Source organism: Dermatophagoides farinae, chromosome 2 (genome assembly GCF_024713945.1).
Source record: "Dermatophagoides farinae isolate YC_2012a chromosome 2, ASM2471394v1, whole genome shotgun sequence".
Taxonomy (NCBI): Eukaryota; Metazoa; Arthropoda; class Arachnida; order Sarcoptiformes; family Pyroglyphidae; genus Dermatophagoides; species Dermatophagoides farinae.
The window spans coordinates 2,116,753-2,141,879 of NC_134678.1; the positions used below are offsets into that span (position 1 = coordinate 2,116,753).

At 30.1% G+C, this 25,127-nt stretch overlaps 2 protein-coding genes across 2 annotated transcripts in view; one reads left to right on the forward strand and one right to left on the reverse strand.

Moving 5' to 3' along the window:
* Window positions 1–25,127, forward strand: part of LOC124493998 (uncharacterized) — an 86,046-nt gene that overhangs the window by 27,696 nt on the left and 33,223 nt on the right. The window contains 2 exon segments of the mRNA XM_075735921.1: window positions 6,242–6,315; window positions 13,331–14,662. Of these exon segments, the coding sequence (XP_075592036.1) occupies window positions 13,482–14,662 (1,181 nt within the window). The 5' untranslated portion in view covers window positions 6,242–6,315; window positions 13,331–13,481.
* Window positions 145–4,472, reverse strand: LOC142598223 (uncharacterized). The gene has a single exon (XM_075735914.1). It carries the CDS (start codon window positions 3,789–3,791, stop codon window positions 309–311), a length of 3,483 nt encoding a protein of 1,160 aa, XP_075592029.1. The 5' UTR covers window positions 3,792–4,472; the 3' UTR covers window positions 145–308.

Below are 25,127 nucleotides of genomic sequence, written 5' to 3' on the forward strand. Positions count from 1 at the left end.
ATCTTTAGATCAATTTTCAATATCAACACACTACTATGTGGATTTTTTTGCAGTCAATTCTTTGTGAATAACATGACAAAGAATTCAACATTCAACATTATATTGTAGCAAAACATGCTCAAAAGAAAAACAAACGATCGCTGATCAACAAAATGAAAACTTTATTTCATATAATTTATTAATACGATGTCTTTACCGATATAAATCATAAACATAATAAATAAGAAAAATCAATACAGCATAAAAATAAACGACGAAGAAGAAACTCTATTCATCTTCATCACGGTCAATACTCAATTTCTTGTTAGTTAATTATCGCCACCTATCGACCGATATTTTTTCAACATTCCTCCCCCGTTTTTTGGCGATTTCCAAGATAGCCAATTATCAATATTCACAGACACGGGCTTGGTTCTCCATTGACGACATCTGTCATTCATTGACTTAATTCGAAACATTATTTTTGTCATTAACATTGGAATTCGATTGCTCATCTCCTCATTGATACTTCGCTTCCACGGATCTGGGGGCACATCAATTTGTTGAAGCCATTCGTTATAACATTTTCTTTCCAGGTCGATATCGGTTACTTTCGATTTGATAGTATACAGACGTACAGCCACAGGACACTGAAATTGGTTGATATTGCGTTCAGAACGTTTTACATTGTTCGTCACATTGGAATACAATATAAGATGTTTAGGTCGAATCATTCCTTCAATCGATTTGGCTCTAATAGCTCCATATGATAATGCGATTAATTCACCAATAACAATTTTTCGTTGGATTAAGTTTGATTTTTCATAAATTAGCGACATTATTTCGTCATCCGATACGTTTACGGCAATTCCAATCGTAACAAACGGGCTAGACGATATTCTAAATGGCCGACGGATAAAACGATAGCACATCGAATTGTCTTCTAGATTCAACCACAAAAACTGTACGTAATCCCGATGTTCCTTGTTGATTTCGATATTATGAAAAACAGATTGTATACCATTGATTATACCGATTGGTTTCATGCAAAACTTCAATAATGGTCGAACGATATCCCACAATATGATTTCTTTAAAAATCGCTTTATTCCATGGTTGTTTTTCATCATCTCGACTAATCACAAAATGCGGTATACGATAGCTGATGTTCGGTGCTATTTTCGTCGGTTCGATTACTTCTTTTGTTTCCATATCATTCATCATTGAGCGATACTGTTTTCGCCGGTCAACGTTCATTTGCATCAACATATGATTCATCACTTCTTTAATTTCATTGACATTTGGATCGATTTTTTCGTTGATAATAAACGGTACTTTGATTGAATATTGTTTGCTCGAATCGTCGTATTTAACATCTTCAGTTTTACAATAGTTTGTCATAACTTTATTCATAATCAGTTTGGATTCTTTATCGACATTGTGTTCTGGACCAATTTCGTTACCGATGTTCTTGCATGATGACAATACTCCGTTCAAATTTCTTGACAATCCAAACACTGTCCAACCTAATGTTGTTCGTTTGGCCACGAGATCGATCGATAATCGTTTTTCATCTTCCAACTGTATCTTGTTGATGTTGTCCAGACCAATCAAAATATCTACCATCTTTGGTTCATCATAAAACGGAATATTTTGTTGTCGTATCAATAATTGTTGTTCATGATTTACACAATCGAATCGTAATGTATTTATTTTATCGTTGATGCGGAATTTCAAATGTTCGTTGCTTCCATCACAGATTGGGATCGATAATGAAACTACTTTACTTCCGGTAATAGTAGGCGTTGATTGACTTAGCGTTTCCATACAAATCGGTTCAACTTCATCGGTTCGCAATTTCCATAATTCGGCTAATCGTCGTGAAATGAATGATGATCCTGATCCATCGTCGAACAACACTCTTACGTTACGTCCGTTAATCGTAGCCATCGTTGTCTTGTATAGACTCGTGCTGTTTTGTGTCAACAAATTGTTTGTTACGGATTGTTTCGATGATTGATTCACATTTGACGCCGATGATTCAGCAATTTGTTTCGGTACTGTTTGATCATTACTAGCATTATTCGTTGATTCAATTTCGTTTGTCGTGGTTGGTGGAAATGATTTGGGTTTCAAATCGTTGCACAAATACGTTATATGATTCTTGTTACAGATGTCACATTTGAATCGTCGATCACAATCTTTACTGTTATGTCGGAAACCACCACACCTGAAACACATTCGTTTATCGATAGCAATTTGTCGTCGTTCTTGTATCGTCAATGGACAATTCTCTGTTTTATGATTACCGTCGGCGAACATGCACGTGTTTGTCGATGTAGTCATCATTACATTATTCGTCGTTCGATTTGCAACCATGCTTGGTCGATTAGTCGATTTTACATTCAGATCACTGGACGCGATCTGCGATATAGCCGTTCGTTCTCGATCGAGGCCTGTTTTAAAGTACTGTAAGATTTGCTCCAGTGTGATAGCACGTTTATCGCCGATATGCATGAAATGTGCTCGATCGATTTTCTGTAGTAGCACGCCCACTAACGATCTCTCTTCTGAAGCGAGATTTGCGCTTGATAATGTATTTCTTATCAGTATGGTAACTTCCACTAATGCCTCCCAGTCTCGTTCTGATGGTCGCAATGATAAGAACGGCGCCTTCCGAAGTCGGTCCACTAGCGCGGGAATTATCCGATTGGGACTGGCATAATGTTCGTCGAGTTCAGCCATTATTGAAACCATTGTGCATGTATTTGGATTAAAGCACTCGATGATGTAGCGATCTTTGTGCGGCAGCAAATCAATGATTTCCATGATTCTATTAGCATTTCCTCTGATTTGTGGATTGTCGACGACGTAATGTTGAATCGTTTTCCGAAAAGTATGATATGCTAAAGGATCACCGTTGAATTTTTCAAGCTTCTTCGCGGCCACTTTGGCTCCGCCCGACCAGTTCATCTGATATTGATTATAATCCCACCAATAAGCTTGATCGTTGTAATAATAATATTGACCGTTATAATAATATGGAACGTTTGGATGTCGATAACTGTTATACGATGATGACGATGGTTGAGGATTATTTACGTACGGTGCATTCGGCTGCTGTTGTTTTTGATTATCGTTCGATGTTGATTGTTGCTGTTGTTCACTTTCGCTATTCGATGTCGATTGCTTTTGATGATGATAAATCGTATACAACGGTTGATTGTTTTCGTTACTTGACGTCGATGGTTGTGGCATTAATATTGGTGTTGCATCAGGTGGCGTGACATCGATAGTATCGTATGATTGATTGTTTTGGGTAGCGCCCTCTCGTGATGGATTCGTTTCGATTGTTTTCGTTCGATTTTTCGTTACATTCAACTCGTGGAATCGATTGACGACTTTGATTACATGATCCGCGATACATGGATATTGTTCAGCGATTCGGCTGATTTCGTTACATTTATCTTCGGTTAATTGTCGTTCAAATTTCGTTAAATCATTCCTTTCGGAATTTCGTTCGATAACATCCATACTTTGTGCGTATTTAAACGCTAAATCCACCATCGATTTCATTTCATCAAACGGTTTCTCTTCTTCGGATGTGAACTTTCCATCCTCGATAATCAACTTACTATATTTGTAGTATTCATCGTATAATACTTTTCCCGTTTTGATTGCAGCCTTTACTCCTTGGTGAAATATCGATATATTGTTTATACGTATCCGTTTAACCAGATCCTTTACTTCGTTCCTCAGCATTTCCGGATTTATATCGTCACCGTATTCGGTACCCGCCCTCGTAAGAACCATCTTCGTTCTCGTTTCGTCGTTGCGGTTTTCGATTATTCGAACTTTTAATTTCGTAGCTCGTTGATTATCGTTATTCGTTCTCGTGCTGAATCGTTCGTCGTTGTTTACGTTCGTCGTGGTCGTCGTTCATTCGTCGTCGTCGTTATCGTTCGTCGTCGTTAATTTCGTTCGCTATCGTTAATTTCGTTTGATCGTTATCGTTCGCCGTCATTCGTCGTTGATCGTTCGTCGTCATAGATCGTCGTCGTTACCGTCGTTTGTTATTCTCGTCGTTCGTTACTTTCGTTCGTTCATTCGTTCGTACGTTTGTCGTTCGTTTGTCGTTCGTTCGTTCGTTCGTTCGTCGTTCGTTCGTTCGTTCGTTCGTTCGTTTGTCGTTCGTTCGTTCGTCGAAAACCAATATGTTGCTTAGCGAGGCAATCATATGGTGCTGATAACGTAAATGTAGCAAAACATGCTCAAAAGAAAAACAAACGATCGCTGATCAACAAAATGAAAACTTTATTTCATATAATTTATTAATACGATGTCTTTACCGATATAAATCATAAACATAATAAATAAGAAAAATCAATACAGCATAAAAATAAACGACGAAGAAGAAACTCTATTCATCTTCATCACGGTCAATACTCAATTTCTTGTTAGTTAATTATCGCCACCTATCGACCGATATTTTTTCAACAATATATATCACAAGCGCATTAAATTCTAACAATTATCTGATCCGTTATACGTTCAATTTATTAAGGTCATTAAAATGATGATGCCGCTTTTTTTGTTGTAATAACAATAATATAATACCACTGTTTAAAGATGCCGAAATAAATTCTTTTTTCACTTTTTTTTGCCATTTATGTGTGTATGTGTGTGTGTGTTAAGTTATTTTAATACGCCGCACACATAATACAAACATTCATTTATTCAGTTTCTCATCTCATCTCATTTTTCTCTCATAGATCTCTCGTCTTTGCAATGATCGTTTATGCAAATCTTTTCGCTTCTTCTTCTTTTTTTTTGCTCTTTTAATTCTCATGAAATTGCGCCCAGTTTTTTTTTTGCTGTCTTTTGATACGATGAGGACGATCGTTTATGGAAAGCACAAATACAGGAATGGATATTTGTTATGCAATAGTACATGTATGTGTGTGTGTGTGTGCGGATTCCGATTTTCTATTTTTTTCCTCATTAATGTACATACACACACACACGCATATATAAGCACACTTGAACCAAATCTCAATTGCTTGATCGACTTTTTATTTCTTATTAATTCGAAATTCATTGATTCCATTTTTTTTCTTTATTTATTCCTATGATTATGATGATGAGTATATATGGTTATTTTGAATGTTTGTTATGTAATATTTAAACGTATGACATGAGATCATGGAGAGAAGAAAAAAAGAAAGTAAGAAAAATTAATGAAAAACCGGGCTAAGTATTTTTTTCTGAAAAATGTGAATGACGTGCATATACCCTAAAGATTTTGCTGTTTTTTTTTGCTGTTTCTGATCAAGAACAACATGAACAACAACAAAGACACAGAAGCAACTTTTTTTTCAATCCATTTTAGAACAATGAAAAAAAAATTGTACCAAAATTTCATGTTTTAGTAGTAGTGAAAAAAAAATATTCTTACCCACCCATCCACTCATCCATCCATTCACACTCGTCTAGGCGCTAAATTTCTCGGCAACGAAAAAAAAAATTGCCTAGGCAAAAAAAAGTATTATTATTTATGAATTTCATTGGAATATTCTGATAGTGATTCTGAATCTGTCGTTCGTTCATTCACTAACTTTTTTTTTCTATTCTATCACGGGAATAATTGAAAATAGCGGCTTAAATCGCTTCGTTGAACTTTATTTTGTCATGTGCAAGTGTGTTTGTGTGTGTGTGTGTGTGTGTGTATTCGATATAGATAGATGGATTATTGCAACCTTTTATCTTTCTATCTCATTCACTTTTTGCAAACTGTTTTCATTATTCAAATTTTTTCATTTTTTATTTTTCTTTCAAATCATTGAATTATATATTAATGATTGAATTTTTTTTTCTCGTCCATCATTATAAATTTTTCATTCATTCATTCATTCATTTTGCAAACACAAATGTTTTGACAAGATTTTTTTTCAATTTCAACACTATCATTAAAAATTTTCCATTGGTTGCAATTATTTTAAAAAATGATGCATCCTTTTGATATGATCATCATCATCATGATGATGATGATGATGATAAATGAATCAAATGAAATTTTCCATCCATTCATTCATTTTATTGGCCAAAGTTATCACGTGTGTCAATGTGCAAATGATGAATGCGAATTGAGAATGTTTTACACTTAATTGGATGAATGAATTTTTTTCCCAACATATCTTATTGATCAGATCAAACGATTGACGATTAATTATCATTTTTTTTCAATTTTTTATTCATTACTATAGCATTATTATATCTGTTACATATAAAAAAAATTGCATTACGTATATGGCCGTACAACACTTTGGATTTTTTTCATGTAAGTACTGAAGCAGTTTTTTTTCTTGAATGATAATTTACATTTAAAAATATTTACTCGCCATATATGATGATGAAAATATTATCATTATTATTGAAAAGAATCACTTTTATTAATTTAAAAACAAAATTATGAACGTAATACGATATGTTTTTAACTGTAAATAATATGATAATGATAAGATTATATATATATGTAACCTAAGAATTTGTCATCAAGTGGTTGATGGGCCAATTGGACCTAAAGTAAAATATATATAAACGATCCATTTTTCTTTTCATTATTTTATTCTTTCATCGTCATATATATTTTTTTCAATATTTTTTTTTCTATTTGTTTGTCGGAATTTATCGTTTGTCATCATGTCGGCCTGAATTATTTTTTTTTCACTGTTCCCACCATTTTAAGGATGCTCAAAAAATTCCGATAGTATCTGTTTCATTTATTTCATTGCATTATATATTCGTAGTTCTTAGAATTTTCGGCAATATTTACATACGAAAAAAAAGTATCGTTATCCTGATGATTTATTATTCTGCTTGTTTTTGAAATAACACACACATACAAACCATCATGACCAATCATTGAATTCACTAATGTAAACCAACAATTTTGGAAACCATTACCAGTGATCACTATCATCATCATCATCATCGTTGATTTTTTTCTGTTTTTTCGTCCATATGTAAATTCTTTGGTCCCATCAGTAAACGATACAAAAGAATTTTTTTTGGAACCGAATAAATTCTTTGATCCACTAATACTACTACTACTACTACTACAGCTCGTTCTACTATTCTGGCCAATTCTTAAATTCCAGGTTTCAAAATTGAAATATACAACAATCTCTTTTATTAGGATGATATCAAAATTTGGATAATTAATTATTTTGACAATTTTCTATCAACTTTTTTTTTGTCTTGTTCATTATCTAACAAATTCTGACGCGTGTCGTATGGTTGAATTGATTTCCATTTTCCATTATGTTATTAATCAATTCTTCTCTCAGGCACACACACACATATGAGTGTGAAAGAGAAAAATTTTACCAATCAAAATATATGCATCGAAAAAATATGATGTCCCCGAATTAAATATGTAAATTTGACCAAAAGGCAAAGAAAAAGATGAATAATCATTATATTGAACCACATTGCTATATATGAATGTGTGTATGTTTTTGTACTGGTAATCTCCACCTAGTATAAAGTAATCTAATTAACAATTCGTTTTGAAACAAAACAAAAAAAATTTCTCTCCACATTTTTTTATTTTGGTCTGCTAGAAAAAAAAATAATGTTGATAATAATTTAATGATTAAAGTTATATTCATTTTTTTGTTGTCTGTTTAATTTGTCCATGTTGTGTACATTTTTTTCCCCATTCGTTTTTTTATTTGGTCCGGTCTGTATTTATGATATGATGACCAAATATAATCTCATATAATCATTCAATATGGCTATACACACACACACATACACACTGGTATTCGTAACTGTGCTTGGCCATGGCAGTTTTTTTTTGTTGTCACCATCATCAACAAACAGCAACAACAATAACAAAAAAAAAGTGGAAAAGAAATGAACATTGTATGAATGTTTATAACTAACGGTAGTTGTATGGAAAAAAAGAAGAAGATATATTCTTTATACAGAAAAATGAGTGAAAATTATTATTATTATTATTATCATTCTGAACATGATCCAAAATATTGTGTCATTTGTTTTACTTCATTCGTTGTGTGTGTGTGTTTATTTTCAATATAATGACCAATAGATAGTTGCGTGTTTCGATTACTTGATGGTTCTAATATCACTATAAACACACCGACAAACTATCTATATCCAAAATATACCATCATCCATATTTCTATTTATTTTTTTTTTAACCATGACGTTTTAAAATAAGCTCTCGATTAATGAAACAAACACAAAATACACCCACCACCGATATAATACACACACACACCATTTTGATTAATAATGCAAGTAGCCATGTAGTGTGTCTTGTGTATTGAATTGGTTTTTATTTTGTTATCATTGGTGATGAGTGATGTTACGATAGATATATGATAGCTGTATGGTATACGATGATGAATGATATGTTTGGTCAAGCTATTTCTCTTGATCAAATCATTTAATCCATGTTTCATTATAATTTTGTTGACTTGAAAAAAAATCATTTCATGTCATTTTAAATTGAAATTTCAATTGCATTTTGGTTTGGCACTCAATTTTCATGAGGTGAAAAAAAAACATTTTTTAATCATAAAAATCAGAGTCTTTTTCAGTACATTCTTTCTGATTGTCTTTTTTCTTCTTGAATTTTTTTCCCAATCCATATGAATAAAATCGATAGCAACTGAAAGAAAATGTGGAATTTCATCTATTTTGTTTGAATTATAAATGCAAAATTGAATACCATTTTAATTAATAGACAAAATTCTTTGGAACAAAAAAAAATTTCACTAACTGAGCGAATTATCATAACTTTGATAATAATAACCATCAACGATGATGGTGGTTTTTTTCCCCTCGTCATTATAAAGAATTTAAATTAGTCATATATCCATGGAAACGTCGAATTCTCGTTTTTGGTTTTTAATTTTCAAACAAAATGGAACAAATTTTTTTTTGCTGGTAGAATATGATTAAATTTTTTTTCAATTATAAATTCTTTATGTTTAGAAATCGCGACTAAATGATCAAAATTAAATCGTTGTATTCAGTGAATTTCATCATCATCAAACATAACGACATTTAAACACCCAGACTTCCATTGACACACCCCATTTGCTTCTCATGACAAACGATAACATTAGATTTATTATTTACATTTCCAATATAATGCTGTTAATGGTTAGTGTAGTAAGCGAGAAAAAAAATTTTGAATTCATCGATCATTGACAATATATGATATAATATTATTAATATCAATTATTGTTTCATTTTAGGTCATACAATATATCCAAATAATTTTGTTTGTTTCTAACAAAAAAACCATTAAGACTATCCATCCATCCATCCATCCATCCATTCACACATCCATCCATTTATTCATCTGATTCGTATGTATGTTTGTTTGGCCAAAAAAAAAAAAAAAATGATTCAACCCAAACTATATAAATGTAACCAATTCTTCTGGTTCATTCATTCTATATTCCTGATACTTTTGTTGCTTGAATGTTTTATTTTTGGTGTATGATTATGATTAATTTAATTACCAAAAACAACAAGTTTGTTAATTGTTGTTGTTGTTTTGCAGTAATGCTATCTTTCTTTCTCTGTTTCTCTTTGATTATTTTATTTTTTTGTTTCTCTCTCTCTCTCTCTTCTGGTCACACTCCCTCGATTCTGATTCTATATTTGTATTTACAATAAAAATATTTTTCAAACACGAATACACTATAGCAACAAAAAAAAAGAAAAAAAGAATGATGAAATTAGTCTTAATGACCCACAAACACCAACAACAACAACAACAACAACAGCAACTACAAAACTTTTATTCCAAATAGTAAAAACGACAGAACTAAAAACAAAGAAAAAAAATTATGAAATGAACACAATGGGACCGTTTTTTCATCTGCTTGATTTATTGTTTGATGTCTTCTCTCTCTGTATTTGTAAATGGGTAATGTTAAGATTCTTTTTTTTTTGCTTGTATGGAATCTTGTATAGTTGCTACATCATCATTTATATCGTCATCGTTGTCGTCGTCGTCCGTGTTCTGTGTGGACAATGATGACGACATTGTTGTTGTTGTTGTTGTTGATGATGATGATGATGATCATGATGATAATGGGTCTGATTTATCTTCAAGGGATACAGAAAATACAAGATTTTTTTTCATATTTCTTCTGGATTTTTTATTATTCTTGTATGATTCTCATTGATGCTGCTGCTATGACTGTTGTTGTTGTTGTTGTTGTTTATTATTCTATACAAGTTGTTGTTGTTGTTATGGTACTTTCATTGTAATATTGTCCGGTTAACATATCTTAAGGATGTTTTTTTTATTCACATTTTTTTCCAGCATCACTCACATACACCACACACTCACTTGAGATATAACAAGCAAAAATCAAGAAACTTTTGTGTGTTTATATGGTGGTATGTTTTTCTTGGTGAACCTCTAAACTTTTCATTGTTCAATGAACAAAATGAACGAAAAAAAAGAGGAATGAATTCCGCTACTTTTTTCAGCATTTTTTTTTCTATATCCGTTAGAAGAAACAAGAATTTCTTCGATTTTTCTCAAAAACAGACAATTTTGTTGTAGTGTAAGCGAAGTAAAGTAAATGTTTAATAACCGTATACGAATTTTCTTTTTTTTTTTTGGTTGTCAATGACATTATCAAAAACATACGAAGCCTGTGGCTGGCTATTCCATTTATAGAGAAAAAAAAAGAAACAATATCCATGTGACACAATATGTGTGTGTGTGAATCAGTAAGTAAGTGTTTGAGTTTCATCTCTGCATGGTCTCTATACCATTACATCATCATCATCATCATCATCATCTTAATAATGATCAAAGCAACGAATGGTAGTATTATAGTCACAAAATGGGATTCTGGTTCCATGTTGGAATCTAGGACCTTGGAAAAGAATTATGAAAAAATAGAGAAAAGAAGAAAAAAAAATGTTGCATGAAATATATAAATAATGAAAAATGTCTTTCACGCTCAATATCATTCTCTTTTTTTTCCTCATCATCATCATCATCATCATCAACATTGTCGTTGTCGTTGTTGGTTGGTAGTTGTTTTTTAACGTTTTACCACCGCCAACATCGTACCATATTGTCATCGCTGAATTTTTGATCTTTTTTTTCGGTTCCATTTTTTTTTTTTTTTTTTTGGTCTCTCTCATTGTTCGATTTTTGTTTCCATTGCTCATTACTTTTTGAGGCAAGTTTTTTTCTTTAAGATATTGTCATCCGGATCATTATTCTTCTTCTTCTTATTTTGGGTTTTCACGCATTCTTTTTCTTTTCATTACATTATTGTTTCCATATAGATTTTATATTATCATTTCAATATGTTTATATATATAATATTCATCGATATATCATTGTTCTGGTTCAGTTGCCATTGGTCAAAAGATTTAATTACCTTAAAGGTGTGTTGTCATTTTGAAAAATGATTACAAAAAAAAAAAAAATTTCAACTACATTCCACATACACAGAATTTAAGATTTTTTTATGGGATATACAAGAAAAAAGAGAATATATGATGATGATGATGATGATGATACTGTTGTGCAAGAATGAATGACACAAGAATCCCATCATCATCATTTGTTTTTTCTTTGGATTCTTCTTCAATCTTTTTTTTTCATTATTAAAATTTAGACATTCCATACACACACACACACACACACACACACGCACAATAGATGTCCACCCATGTGGATAATGATAAATTTTCTCTTGCTTTTACATTCATCATGCTTGGTTATTCTTTTTTTTTTTTTTTTTTTTATTTTGACTCGGTCGTCGGTAGTGATTCATACATTCATTCATCTCACATACTCATACCGAGATCCATATTATATCGTGTATATTTATATCATCATGGATCTAATTCCCATTTCTCAAGTTTAATAGTGTTTATCTCCTCATAATAAAAAAAAAACACTAATAATAACGTATAGACATACACACACACAATTGTCTTTTTGTCCTTGGCCATAGAAATACACAGTTCCATAAATTCATTCAGTTTTGGTTTACTTTGTTGTGATATTATTATTGTCGCTGTTATTATTGTTGTCTAATAGTTTTGTTGATATATTCCATAAGCATACACGCACACACACACACACACACATGAACAAACAAATCAGACCAAAATATAACAAAAAAATAAAAAAATTCAAGACAAAATAAAAGTTTTCCCTTTTTCTAAAATCCGTTTCGATTCGTCATTCTGGGTGGATGAATGGATGATGGGAAATATATCCAAGATAGAATTCAGTGCATCGGTGAAAAGTAATTGTTTTTGATGATAAATTTTTTGTTTTTGTCTTTTTTTTTTGGCCAGAATTTAGATCATGATCATTGAAATGTCAGCTTTTTGAAACGGCTTTGAAACAATGGATGATGTGGCATAAAGCCATTTATTTTTGTTTTCTGTCTTATATTATTCGATTTGATCATTTTAAAGATTTTTATATATATGTTTTTATGCTCATCCAACTATATTAAAGTTTGAGTTTATTTTCATTTTTTTTGATTTATTGAAAATTTGAATTGTGGATTTTTTTTGTGTTCCATCGTTTTATTTATATACAGTAATACCCCGCTTAACGCGGGGGTTACGTTCCAAAAATTCTGAGCGTTAAGCGAAACAGCGCTAAGCGGGGCTATCTTTACATAATGCATTTTTACCCTTCATATACAATGTAACAATGTAATGCAATGTAGGGTAATTATACAGCGTTATATCGAATCAGCGCTAAGCGGGGCAGCGTTAAGCGGGGTATGAGTGTATTTGTTTTATTTGCCATTATAAACAGTTGCATCATTCGATGATATGATCAGTGGACATTAATGATGTTTTATATTGTTGATTTCATTTTTTTTTTCTTCAATGGATTTATACAGACTTTATTGGCTACGCTATAAAAACATAAAGATTTCCTTTCTATCTATAAAAAATACTGGAAAATCGTTACCATTAGTTGAACCACAACCAACAAAAAAAACTGTAATTCAATTTTTTATTTTTTTTCTCATGAACGGAAAACTTTATGATGATTATCACGATTTAGTTTACTCTTTAAATTCAATTGCATTATGGTTTATATACAGTGGAATTGAGGATTCAATTTAAAAAAAAACAAAATTAAATGACACAATAACAGCCAGAAAAAAATGTTCATTTTTTCTCGTTAAACAATCAATTTCAAACAGTTGAGCCACTCATATTGTGTTTATTTTGCTTTTTAATTATTCGCAATTCTTCAAAACTTCTAATATTTTTTTTCTCTACTTTTCCTTTTCATTTAGAATCAATCATTGATATGGCCAAAAAAAACGAGTCAAAAACGAATGAATTCAAATCAATGGCCAATGCACAAAAATAATCACAAATGAATCGATCAGATAAAATCATAAGCAAACAATAAAACAACGACGACAACAACAAAGATTGAACAAGATGTTGTTACTATCGTCAAATCGTGTTCATTCATTAAGATCACATCAACAACAACAATTTCGACAATGTATGATGCCCAATACGATTGTATTATTACAAAGATGGACTAGATTGTTGGATTGTGTTAATCGTTTGAAAATCTATTACAATGAAATGATGTCTTATAAAAGTAGTTTGACAATACGACCATGTGATTTTTATTCTTTTTGTTATTGGTGTTGGTGTTTTATATTATTTCTGCCATTAAAATTCTTTATTATGACCATAGTGATTCCATTTCTTATATTATTGTTGTTGTCAAACAAATCAAGGACAAATCGTTATACATTTATAAATTGTTCATTGTTAATCATTTTCATATTGCTCAGCATCTTCTTTAACAGTGTTAAAGTGAATAATTTTCAAATAACAAGATCTTCGTCCAAACATTTGAATTATTTATTATCAAATAATAAACATCGTTACAATGAAGAATATAAATCCTTTCGATCATCATCATCACCATTGCTTGCGGCACATATTGGACAGCCATTTTCATCAACATCATCAAGCATTGAACTGATAGACAAAAATAATCATCATAATTACAATAATCATCAACATAAACATAAAAACAATCATCACTATATGATTACCTCGAATATACATGTGAATCGACCTTATGAACTTGCCCAAACCAAATGTATAGCTCGTTGTAATTGTAAATGGCGTTCGGGTAAGATGTGGGTCGAATGTCCCGAAGCAAATCTACATCACGTACCGAAAGGAATTGATTCCGGTACACAAGTGCTATATTTATCGGGAAATCCGCTCAGTAAACTTGAGGCACGTGCATTTGAGCGAGTCGAACTTCGAAATATACAACGTCTTTATTTAGAGAATTGTCGATTGAATGATATACACATTGATGCATTTCAACAACTAACCAATCTAATCGAGCTTGACTTGGCTCACAATGAGCTTGTAAATCTGCCTACAAATTCATTGGTCCATTGTCCAATATTGAGGAAATTGAGTTTAGCTCACAATCATATACGAATCGTGCCCAATGCCGCCTTCAATAATCTAATACATTTACAATCAATCGATTTCAGCGCAAACGGAATTGAAATAATCGAAGAAAATGCATTCTATGGATTGAAGAATTTAAAACAGCTGTACCTCCATGAAAACAAATTGAGGTAAGTTCACTCTCATTTTCTTTTTCTCTACTTTCATTCCATTTCCTTTGCACACACACACCCACATAAAATTCAATATAAAAAAACAATATCTAACTGAAAGGAATCGAATAAGAAAGTAACATCCGTGATGCAATTTTCACTTTATTTGAATTTAAAATTACACACACACGCTAAATCCATTCCATGATGATGATCATGGATTTCATTTTGTTCTCGTAAGAATTGATATTGTATGAACAAAAAGAAAGCAAAAAATAATAATAAAAAACTCACACACGCATTCGAAACATATGACACTGACTAAAAGACGAAAAAAAAACAATCCTGGCTTGTCCAGAAGTTGGAATTTTTCATCTTATATTCTTCATTGTTTTTGCTTGCTTGCGTAAGAATTTTGCCGATTACCCAGCAAAAAAAAAGTGGCAAGGAAACGAAAAACTTTTAATGGAATTTTAACTACTTTGATTCTTTTTTTTGTGTGTGTGGGTGAAGTTTTTTTTCGTTATTACGCCAACTTGGTCCTCGGCGAGTGTGTGTGTGTAATATATAAAACTAATGTTACAATAAACATTGAGAGTAAAATTTCATTCTTTTTCTTTTTTTTTTTTGATCGTTTTGAATTGCTTAATTGCCATCCGATCAATCAATGATAAAACAAACATTAAATGAAAACAAAAAATCCAGCATTCATCATTATCACTATATAATGGTGATGATGATGATCATATCTGAAAACAAACAAACATACAAAGAATTTAATGAAATCCAAAATAATTTTTCTTGAAATAGTGAACAAAAGAAAAAAAAAGTTGTTTGCGTGAGCAAAATGCATCACCATCATCATTATTATTGTCATCATAAGCAATTGGTGATAGTGGAAAAAAAACAATCATTATTCCGGTGACCGGATATAACAGAGACAAAAAAAAACAAAATAAAAAAATCTTTGAATCTAAATGATTGCCAATTTGTCATTTCCGACGGCATATTTTCATTGTTTTTGTTTTGTTTCAAGTTATCCTATTCTATTCTATTCTGTTTATCTGTTTGCATGTTTGATTTTGTTTTTGTTTTTGTTTTTTATCAACATGACAGCATAATGGTGATGATGATGATGATCATTGAATCGTTTTTTTTAATCGTTTGAAAGGATTTAAATCCATTCTATGGTGGATACGAATATTTGTTTGGATTTAGATGATAATAATAATTTTTTTTTTCGTCAAACAAACACCCTAGAAAAAAAATGGCTTTTATTTTTCTTTTTCTGTTTAGTTTAAATGTTGAATTTAAATTGTTCACAGTATGAATGGATGAATGGATTTTTTTTTTATTCTCTCATAAAATGTGTGGAATTTTTTTTTCTTTTGCTTCGTTTGGTTTCGTTGAAGTAGTCGAATAATTGATTGCCTAAAGGCATCCATCAATCCATTCTTTTTTTTTCTCTCTCTCTCCCTTTCACTCTTTACTATGTTTCCACAACCACACACACACACATTTGTTTATGTGTGTGTGTGTGTGTGTTTATAGAAAAAATATTTGAAAATTCATTCACTGAAAAGCAAAAAAAAAATTGTCTAAAAATTTGGGTTCACTAAAAAATGAGTGAATTTTTTTTTATTTTGCTTTTTGGTATGTATGCGTGGATATAAAATGAATGAATGCAAGTGAAAAACGGAGAAAAAAAAAGAAAAATCGTTTCAGAACCAACTATGTAATACCGAATAACAATCAACAACAACAACGACAACTACGACGACGACGAAAATAGCGATACGGAAAAAAAAGAATCTGCAATCCTAATGATCATAGCTTTAGTCATTGCATTCATTTGTGTTTGTATACGCGTGCAACTAGCTCATAAGTCAAAAAAAAAAAATGGGAATGAATGGAAAAAATGCACTTAAAGTGACTTGGAATATTCTTTATTCTATTCTATTTTTTATTTATATAAATATCCATTCAAACTATTGAATTTGTTAGCAAATTCATGATGATGATTATATGCGGTCGTATTCTGTTCATTAGTTGTCCATATTGTGTACATAAATGTGTGTTTGTGTGTATTGTAACTAATCTACCAATTTTCCATTTGAAAATTTCAAATTGAAATTTTTATAATTTGTCGATAAACGGTGGTTTTTGCAGTTTTTTAGTGTAAAATTTTGAAAATTTATTTAAATCGAATCGAATATTTATTTATAAATTTCATTTTTTTTTTTTTTTGAAAAACATTTCCCATATCTCCAATATTTTGTTGTCGTTATTGTTGTTGGATATACACAATTTGTAGTTGTAATTTTTTTCTACTTTTGTATTCTCTCTCTCAATTTGATCTCAAATTCCAATTCGATTTCATTTTTGGCTACTTTTCTTTAAGCTACTATATAGCCAAAATGATTGCGATCAAACATACCGGTTGAATGATTTGCTTGTTTTATATTATGATACAACTAGACTAGAATCCAATTTCATAAATGGCAAAAGTTTCTTGAAGCGAAATTTAATCTTCATCTTCATTTGGTATCGACAATTTTTAGTCGTTGCTGTTATTATTGCTGCTGTCATCATCGTTGTCATCATTTTGTCAGGAAATTATATTGGATCGATTATATATTATATTGATTATGAAATTTCACTTTTTTTCCCATTGATCTAATGATTTGTTGTGATGATTTTATCATCTCTGCCTATGGTCAAATGTTTATGAAGTTTGTTTGTGTGTGTGGATGTGTCTTGATTATTTGTTTTGATAAATTAAATTTCATTTCATATGAAATTTATTTATAGACACAATTTTTTTTGTATTTGTCTACTTTAGCTTATCTGAAAAAATTTTCTAATTTTGATTTTTCACATTTCTCACCATTGAATGAATGTGAAATTGCAAGTTTCATATCAGATGCACACAATTAATTAAATTTAATAACATTTTTTTTCCTAGATAATTATCGATTATTTGATTCAAGTTTTAATACTCGATTGTTTTGTTTAGTGAACAAAAAAATTTATCCAATACTAAGATGATTAGATGTTCTTATTTTCTCTAGAAAAAAGGATTCTGGATTTTTATTACTCGATCACAATTTCATTCGTTTTCTGGTGCATGATTTCCAAAAAAATCGTCGTTTATAAACAGACCGATCGACCAACCAGAAAGAAAAAATTTCCAAAAACAACCCACACACACACACATTCATTTATCGAACTTTTTTTTGTTCCAGACAACTTACGATGTTTTCGTTTTCATCACTTTCATCCACTTTCACTTTATAGCAACATAACTACCATACCATGTCACATCGACACACCTAGCCTTTTTTATAATTTTTTCTTTTAAATTTTTAAAAAATGCCTTGAGGTGACTTGTGTATTCCGGAAAGAAAAGCTTTTTTTATGAATCAAATAATAAATGAACGAAATAAAAAAAAAATTCCGTCATCATACCCATGTTATATTTACTTTATTTTATCATTCATGTTTGAAAACATAGCACCGAAAGAAAGAAGAAGAAAATTTTTTCATTCCAAATAGTCCGGGCATCGGCGTTGATACGGTAAATTTAGCTAATTTGATGGCCGTTGCTGTTTAACTTGACGGTGGCTGCAATATCAAGAGTGACGAAACAAAGTACGAATGAAATAACGGTTTCCAACCATTTCATGCTATGATGATTCGGTTTTTAGATTTATTGTTTTTGTTTTCTTCTACCATTGTTTTTGGCCAAGAAACCGTTTCTAGTACACTTTTCAGATGCCTTTTTAATGTATGCTACAGTTTCTAGTTGATAGTGGTTTGCCAATCAATGTAAAAAGCTTTTTTTTGTATTTTGTCCCACCATTTCATGGAATGAAATTAAATAAAATTTAATTTTAGCCATTTTGTATTACATAGTGATTAGAGACTTGAAATGGCTAAGATAAAATCAAAAAAAATGCGAAAGAATAAAAAAAGCAATGACAGGATTGAAGAGGATGACCGAATGATTTTCAAGATAATTGAATCGAAACATTTGTATTTATGTGCAATACATGTCAATGAATTTTTTTTCCCAATTTATATTCATTGATGACATATACTTATCGAATTTTTTTTTTGTTATTGTATGAATGAAATGAAAGAATTATGATGCTACAATCATACAACATTCTAGAACAGTAATATGATTGAACAGGAACAAAAAATATTTACAAGAAGCAATCCTGAAACAAATCAACACACGCAACATTCATTGAAAATTTATGACAATATACATTTACGATAATAAGAATACTAATACTTATAATAATAATAATATCCGTAACAACCGAAAAACTAAACCAAACCCTAAATTAAGTGGTTTAGATGTGATTCTTTGTGTGTGTGTGTGTGTGTGTGGGTTTCTGTGTACATTATCAATATACCAAAACACACACACACACACATCATTTAGAAATGGAGATGAGAATTGTCGATTCCGGCAATTGTTGTCATTGTTTGTTTGTTTGTTTTTTCTATTTTTATTTTTTTTCAACATTACAGATTTGATGACAATTTTTGTTTCGTTTGATCGTTATTCTTTAGATGACATCCTATGATGTCATCTGTCTTTATGAAATTATGATGAACGAAAAAAAAATCTCGTACATACAGCGATAGGGTTAATCAAATTTTTTTTTTTTTTTGGTCTGCCGCCATCATCATCATCGAGTGTCACCTAAAATATTGTGTATGATGATGGGTTTTTTTTTGTTTTTTTTTCGGGCCTGATATTTCAAATGTCTCCCTGTTCGTGTGCGTGTATGTTCGTGTTTGTTTGGATTCTAAATTTTTTTTCTCTTCCAAAATCATTTCACAATGTTGATGATGATGATGATAATGTCGTTGGTATGCATTAATTAGATTTCTATTTTGTTCCATCCATATCTCTTCACTGGTCCCAAAAAAAAAATTTTTTTTTATTACCATTTCCAAGGAACAAGATATGAAAATTGAAGCAAAAAAAAAACGAAATTCACAGAAAAAATAAATAAAAATTCTTCACACATATGGTTCATACATAAATTTCACTTTTATTTATGACATAATATAGATCCTGCAAGTGAGTAAAAAATAAAAAAATGAAAAGATTTCAGCAAAACATTATTATGAAAATAGAATTGAACATCATCATCATCATCGTTGTCCTCGTTGGTTTATTGAACTGATGCTAGCACATTCTGTCATTTTACCTTAAAATCACGACTATGAGTCGCAACTACCGAAACGCAGATATTTTTTTCCATAAAGTAACCATTATTTATCAACATTTTTTTTATGTACAAGACGCATCTTATAGCCGAGATTTTAGGGTATATTTTAATATATTGATGTTTTTTTTTGTTGATTTATTGATTGATGATGACAAACGGTACCCACGCACAAAAACAAATACAGAAAAAAATTGTCAACAATCTAGAGAGGTAAAGCATATTGAAATTCTTATCCATTCTTATTCGTTTGGAATATTACTTTCATTTTCTATATCAATAATAACAATAATGATCATCATATATGAGTAAGTAATATGAATGACCAATGAATGATCTTGTTTAAATAAATGATGAATTTTTTTTTTTTTTTGGTCATCTGATTTATGTTTGGAAACTTTCCAGAATTTATTTTTTCCCATATTTTTTTATTCCTTCTATTCTGTTCCAACGGTGGTGAATATTCTTTTTGTTGTGGTTTCACAGTTTGTTTGTTTACACTTAGCAATCGTTATGATTGTGATATGATGGTGATTGGATAATGAAAATGATCATGATCCATCCAATTTGATCACATCATAATGATCATACTACATTTACTCAATAATTTATTGACGTTTGATATAATTATTGATTCAAAATGTCATAACATCAATGACCACACAGACAAATGGGTGGAATACACACACACACGCACAAACTTACATTGAAAATGAGGCTAGAAGAAAAAAAAATGTCAAATCAACATCATTGACACATTTTTATTGGAATATTCTTTCATACTTACCATACATACTGTCACATTATTGCGTGTGATATATGAAATTCAAATTCATTTAGTTAATAGGATTCTATCTATTTACTCATTGTTGATGTTGATGATGGGTTGACCAAAGTATTACAAAAAAAAATGGATATCAACATCTTATCATCAACGTCATTTTTATATTCGAAAAAAAATTAATGATCATCATATTGCTGTTGAAAAGTTAATTAGAAGAAGAAAAAATAAAAAAAATGTTGAATATGGCCACTATACGAAATAAATGAAGCGATATATAGGATAAAATGAAATGAATTCAATTGAAATGAAATGAATGGCGTTAATGGACAACCATATAAGAATCATTATTGGGCAATTATTTTATTTTCTTTTTTATTATTAGTTTTTTCACATTCTGGATGTGCAAACATTCTAGTATCCAAAATAATAATAATAATCATGACATTCATATAGTATAGAATATGTCATCATTATAACTTTTATGACAAAAAAAAGAGTAATATCATTGAATTGGTTTCATGTTTCACTATGAGATTTTTTTTTCTTCTTTCTGTAATTCAATGAATGAATCTGGAATTTTTTTTCTTTCTTTCTCGTTTGATTTCATTTTTATTTTCTCTTTGTATACTGTATATTTGTTGACCAAAAAAAAAAATTCTTGTATTCATTTGATGATGAACTAATTCTCATTTTGTAAGCGAGAGAAAGAGAGGTGAATGAATTTGAATCTCGTAACCACCAAGTTATGTCTAGTGTTATGGTGTAACATTGCTTCTTCTTTGATTTGGAACAAAAATTATTTTCATTTTTATCCTTATAATTGTCCATCTGGGAAAGCAAATGAATGAATGGATAACCTAGATTTTCTCATGTGTGGATAATTTTTTTTTATTCTGGAGTTATAATGATCGTAGAAATAAGATCACCAATAACAACAACAACAACGATGATAATAATAAAAAATTATTTGATTTAATATCGTATATAACGAAGCAATAATGAAAAAAAAGAAAGAAAGAAAAATTTCTTCTCTCTGATCAATGTAAGATTTCATAATGACCAATGTTTCAATGAGCTAGAATTCGTTCACAACAAAAAAAAACCATTGATGTAGTAGTAGTAGTAGTGGTGGTTGTTGTCTGGTGCAAATGGATTTTCGTGATGTGATCAAGAATTTTTCAATACCAAACATTTTGATACAGAATATTCTTTCTCTTCAACTAGATATTTACGATAATGATGAAATTGAAAGAAAAATCATCATAAATGTTGTTATGAACACACTTACACACACACACGCTATTCTTAATCAAGATTCATGTGTGCTTTTCACATAATTCAGTTATGAAAATGTTTTACGATACGATGAATATTATCCCGTTGAGTATTATCATCATCATCATCTTTGTCATCATGTTTTGTATCATTCTTGATTTTTTTTTTCTTTCGGAAATTTTGTTTCTTGTGCCCAAAAATGCTGATCAACGATCGTTATTGGTTATGTTGATGTATCCTATATTTCAATATGATGCCCCAGGTGAGAGGTTTGCAATTGATGATGATAATAATGATGTGTACTGTTTTACTTTCATTTCATTCATATTTGGATGTCACTATCACATATATATTAACTTTGATTCTAATTTATCACATTGATTTTTTTTCTTCTAGTTTTCTATTTTCTTTTTATTTTCCTCTGTCATTTGGTGACAAGAATTCTTGATGTTACATTATTAAAATTAGAATCAAATGCATATGTTGTTGTTGTTGTTGAACATCCATTTATGTATGTACAGTGCTATCTCGATTATCGATAATTGATTATGGAATTTTTCATTCATGAATCGAAGCATCACTGTGTGTGTGTGTGTGTGTGTTACAAATCGATTTTTATGCAATTTTTTTTTCTTTTCACCATATTTGCTTGCAGCATTTTACGATTATTATATCAATGAATCATAGTATCGTACATTGTCAATAATTTTCATCATCATCAAAAATAACTAGCAATCAATGCTGTATTTATACTTTTAAATTGCTATTTTTTTCTTGTTGTTTTAGTTTTGTTTACCAATATCGATAGTATCGATGTATCGTTCCATATCATGTGTCTATAATTGTTTTTATTATTAGTTTCAATTTAAAGAATTTCATTTTTTTTATATAATAATATGAATGTATCAGAATTCACACGTTGAATGAATTTTCAACTCAAACTTCAAACAATTTACCAACAATTTTGATGATGATTTATTCGTTTTGTTTTTTTTTATCTGTTCCTGTTATTTGTTCTATTTTAATGGAATTCATTTCGTTTCATGTTAGATGTTTGGATGCTGGTATTTATTGATAATAACAACAAAATAACGATAATAATAAAAGACAATGACAATGAATCAACAACAATAACAAATGACAATGAATTTGATATTGATTTATAATCACGTGATATTTTTTGTTGTTGTTGTTGTTGTTGTGAAGAAGAAGTATCCAATTGATATGAATCTTCATTTTGTGTGTTTGTTACCATTCATTGTAAATACTGTCGATTTGTCTACTTTTTTTTCACGTATTTTACTTGAAACTGTTGTTGTTGAATTTATTTTTCATTTTTTTTCCTACTGTTTTGGAGAATTGAAATGCCTGATGCCACAGTTATTCCATTTTTGTTCAATCAATTCGTTATTGTTTTTGTTGTTGTTTAGAATGTTTGAAAATTGTAGATGGTGGTAGAGAGGGTGTTTGCAGAAAAAAAAGAAAAAGAAAAAATAAATAAAATGAAAAAATAGAAAAACAAAACAAAACAAACGAACCAAACTATGGTGAACAAAAAAAAAAAAAAAAAAAATTTCTCAACCAAACCAAAAAGAGTGGTATAAAAAACGACGAGAATGAAGAGAATGTATTTTTGCTCTTCTTTCTTTTCTATTCTTTCCAAGAATTATTTTTTTTTTGATGCTTTATCTTAATTTGATCCTGGAATTTATACGACGAACGAACAACATCGATGAGCAATGAAAAACGGTCTATCTTCGATTTTACTTTCATTGGCTTTTTTTTTATTTCACTGTTTTGGGCTGTTTGTCTTAGTATTTTTTTCTCATTCTCTTATACACAAGTTGCCCATTTATCAATTCTTTGAAATTTCCAATGAAAATCGAGTGTCGAAAGCGAATTTTATTTTTATTTTGGCTTTTTTTCATCTTTTTTTTGTCTCTTATTATTTGGCCGTTTGTTCGTTCATTGATTGGTTGTGTTCTATTTTCCAATGTGAAAAATATTCTCTAAGACTGTTATTTCGTTTTTCAAAGTTATCATTGGGTAAAAAAAAATTGGCGAGAAATTTTAGCTTTTTTTTCGTTTGTTTGTTATTATGTAATGAGGGATATCTTTTCTCGATTCGTAATAATTTGATTTAAGATCAACACACAAATGAATACAAAACATTTTAAACCATTTAGAATTTCATTCATTTATTTGTTTGTTTTAAAAATCGAGAATCAAATCTCAGTAACAAAACTTTGATGAATAAACATTCCTTCCAATTCATGTTGGAATGAAATGAAAAGAAAAAAGAAAAATCAAAATTGACAACAGGAGAAATTCAAGTTGAAAAATATATTTCAATACTTCTGGCTGTCTGGGCTACTGTGTAAAAAAAAATATAAACTTTTAAATCGATTTTTTTTACTTGGCTCAACGTTTCCTGCCACACACAAATCGAGAAAGACCAATAATAACAACAACAACAACAATGAAGAAATGACAACAAAACGAAAGAATCCAACTTTGTTAAAAGATTGCAGTGTGCGTGTTTTTTTTCTGTATTCTCTGTCGTTTTTTTTTCATAAAAAACGAAAAATTCCAATTTGATTCTTCGATATTTTATCCATTCATCCATTCCCTTTCGTTTCGTTTCATTTTAGTTTTGTGTATTATTTGAACAAAAAAAAAGTTTCTCGAATATTCCATATTAGAACGTGAATCCGTTTTTTTTTTACTCTCAATCTCTCTCTCTGTGCTTTTTTTTCTCATTATTTTTTCTTCTTCGTTTCTAATTCAATCCAATCTTTTCAATGGACAATTTTTGATTTACTTTCTTTTGTAGTTGGAATTTTTCCATCTATATATATGTTTGTATGTATTATTCTGGTCATCATATGAATAAAATTGAATCGAAATGAATGTATATTTGAATTATTTTGGATCGATATCATCTTACATTGACAACAGTGCATAGATGATGTCATTTTTTTACACACACACACACAAAACTAGCTCATGCAGAATGTCCATTCATGATCTGTTTATTTGCTAAATTTCATTTTCATTTCATAGAATAACAAACGAATTTCTATAGAGAGAACAGAACAGAATTCAAATGTAAACTTGAAGTATTTTCTCTATATTTGCATAATAGTGTAAACGTTATGGAAATATATATAATTAA

Coding starts and splice junctions, on each gene's coding strand:
- LOC142598223 (XM_075735914.1), bottom strand. CDS start 3,791: ATGGTTCTTACGAGGGCGGGTACCGAATACGGTGACGATATAAATCCG.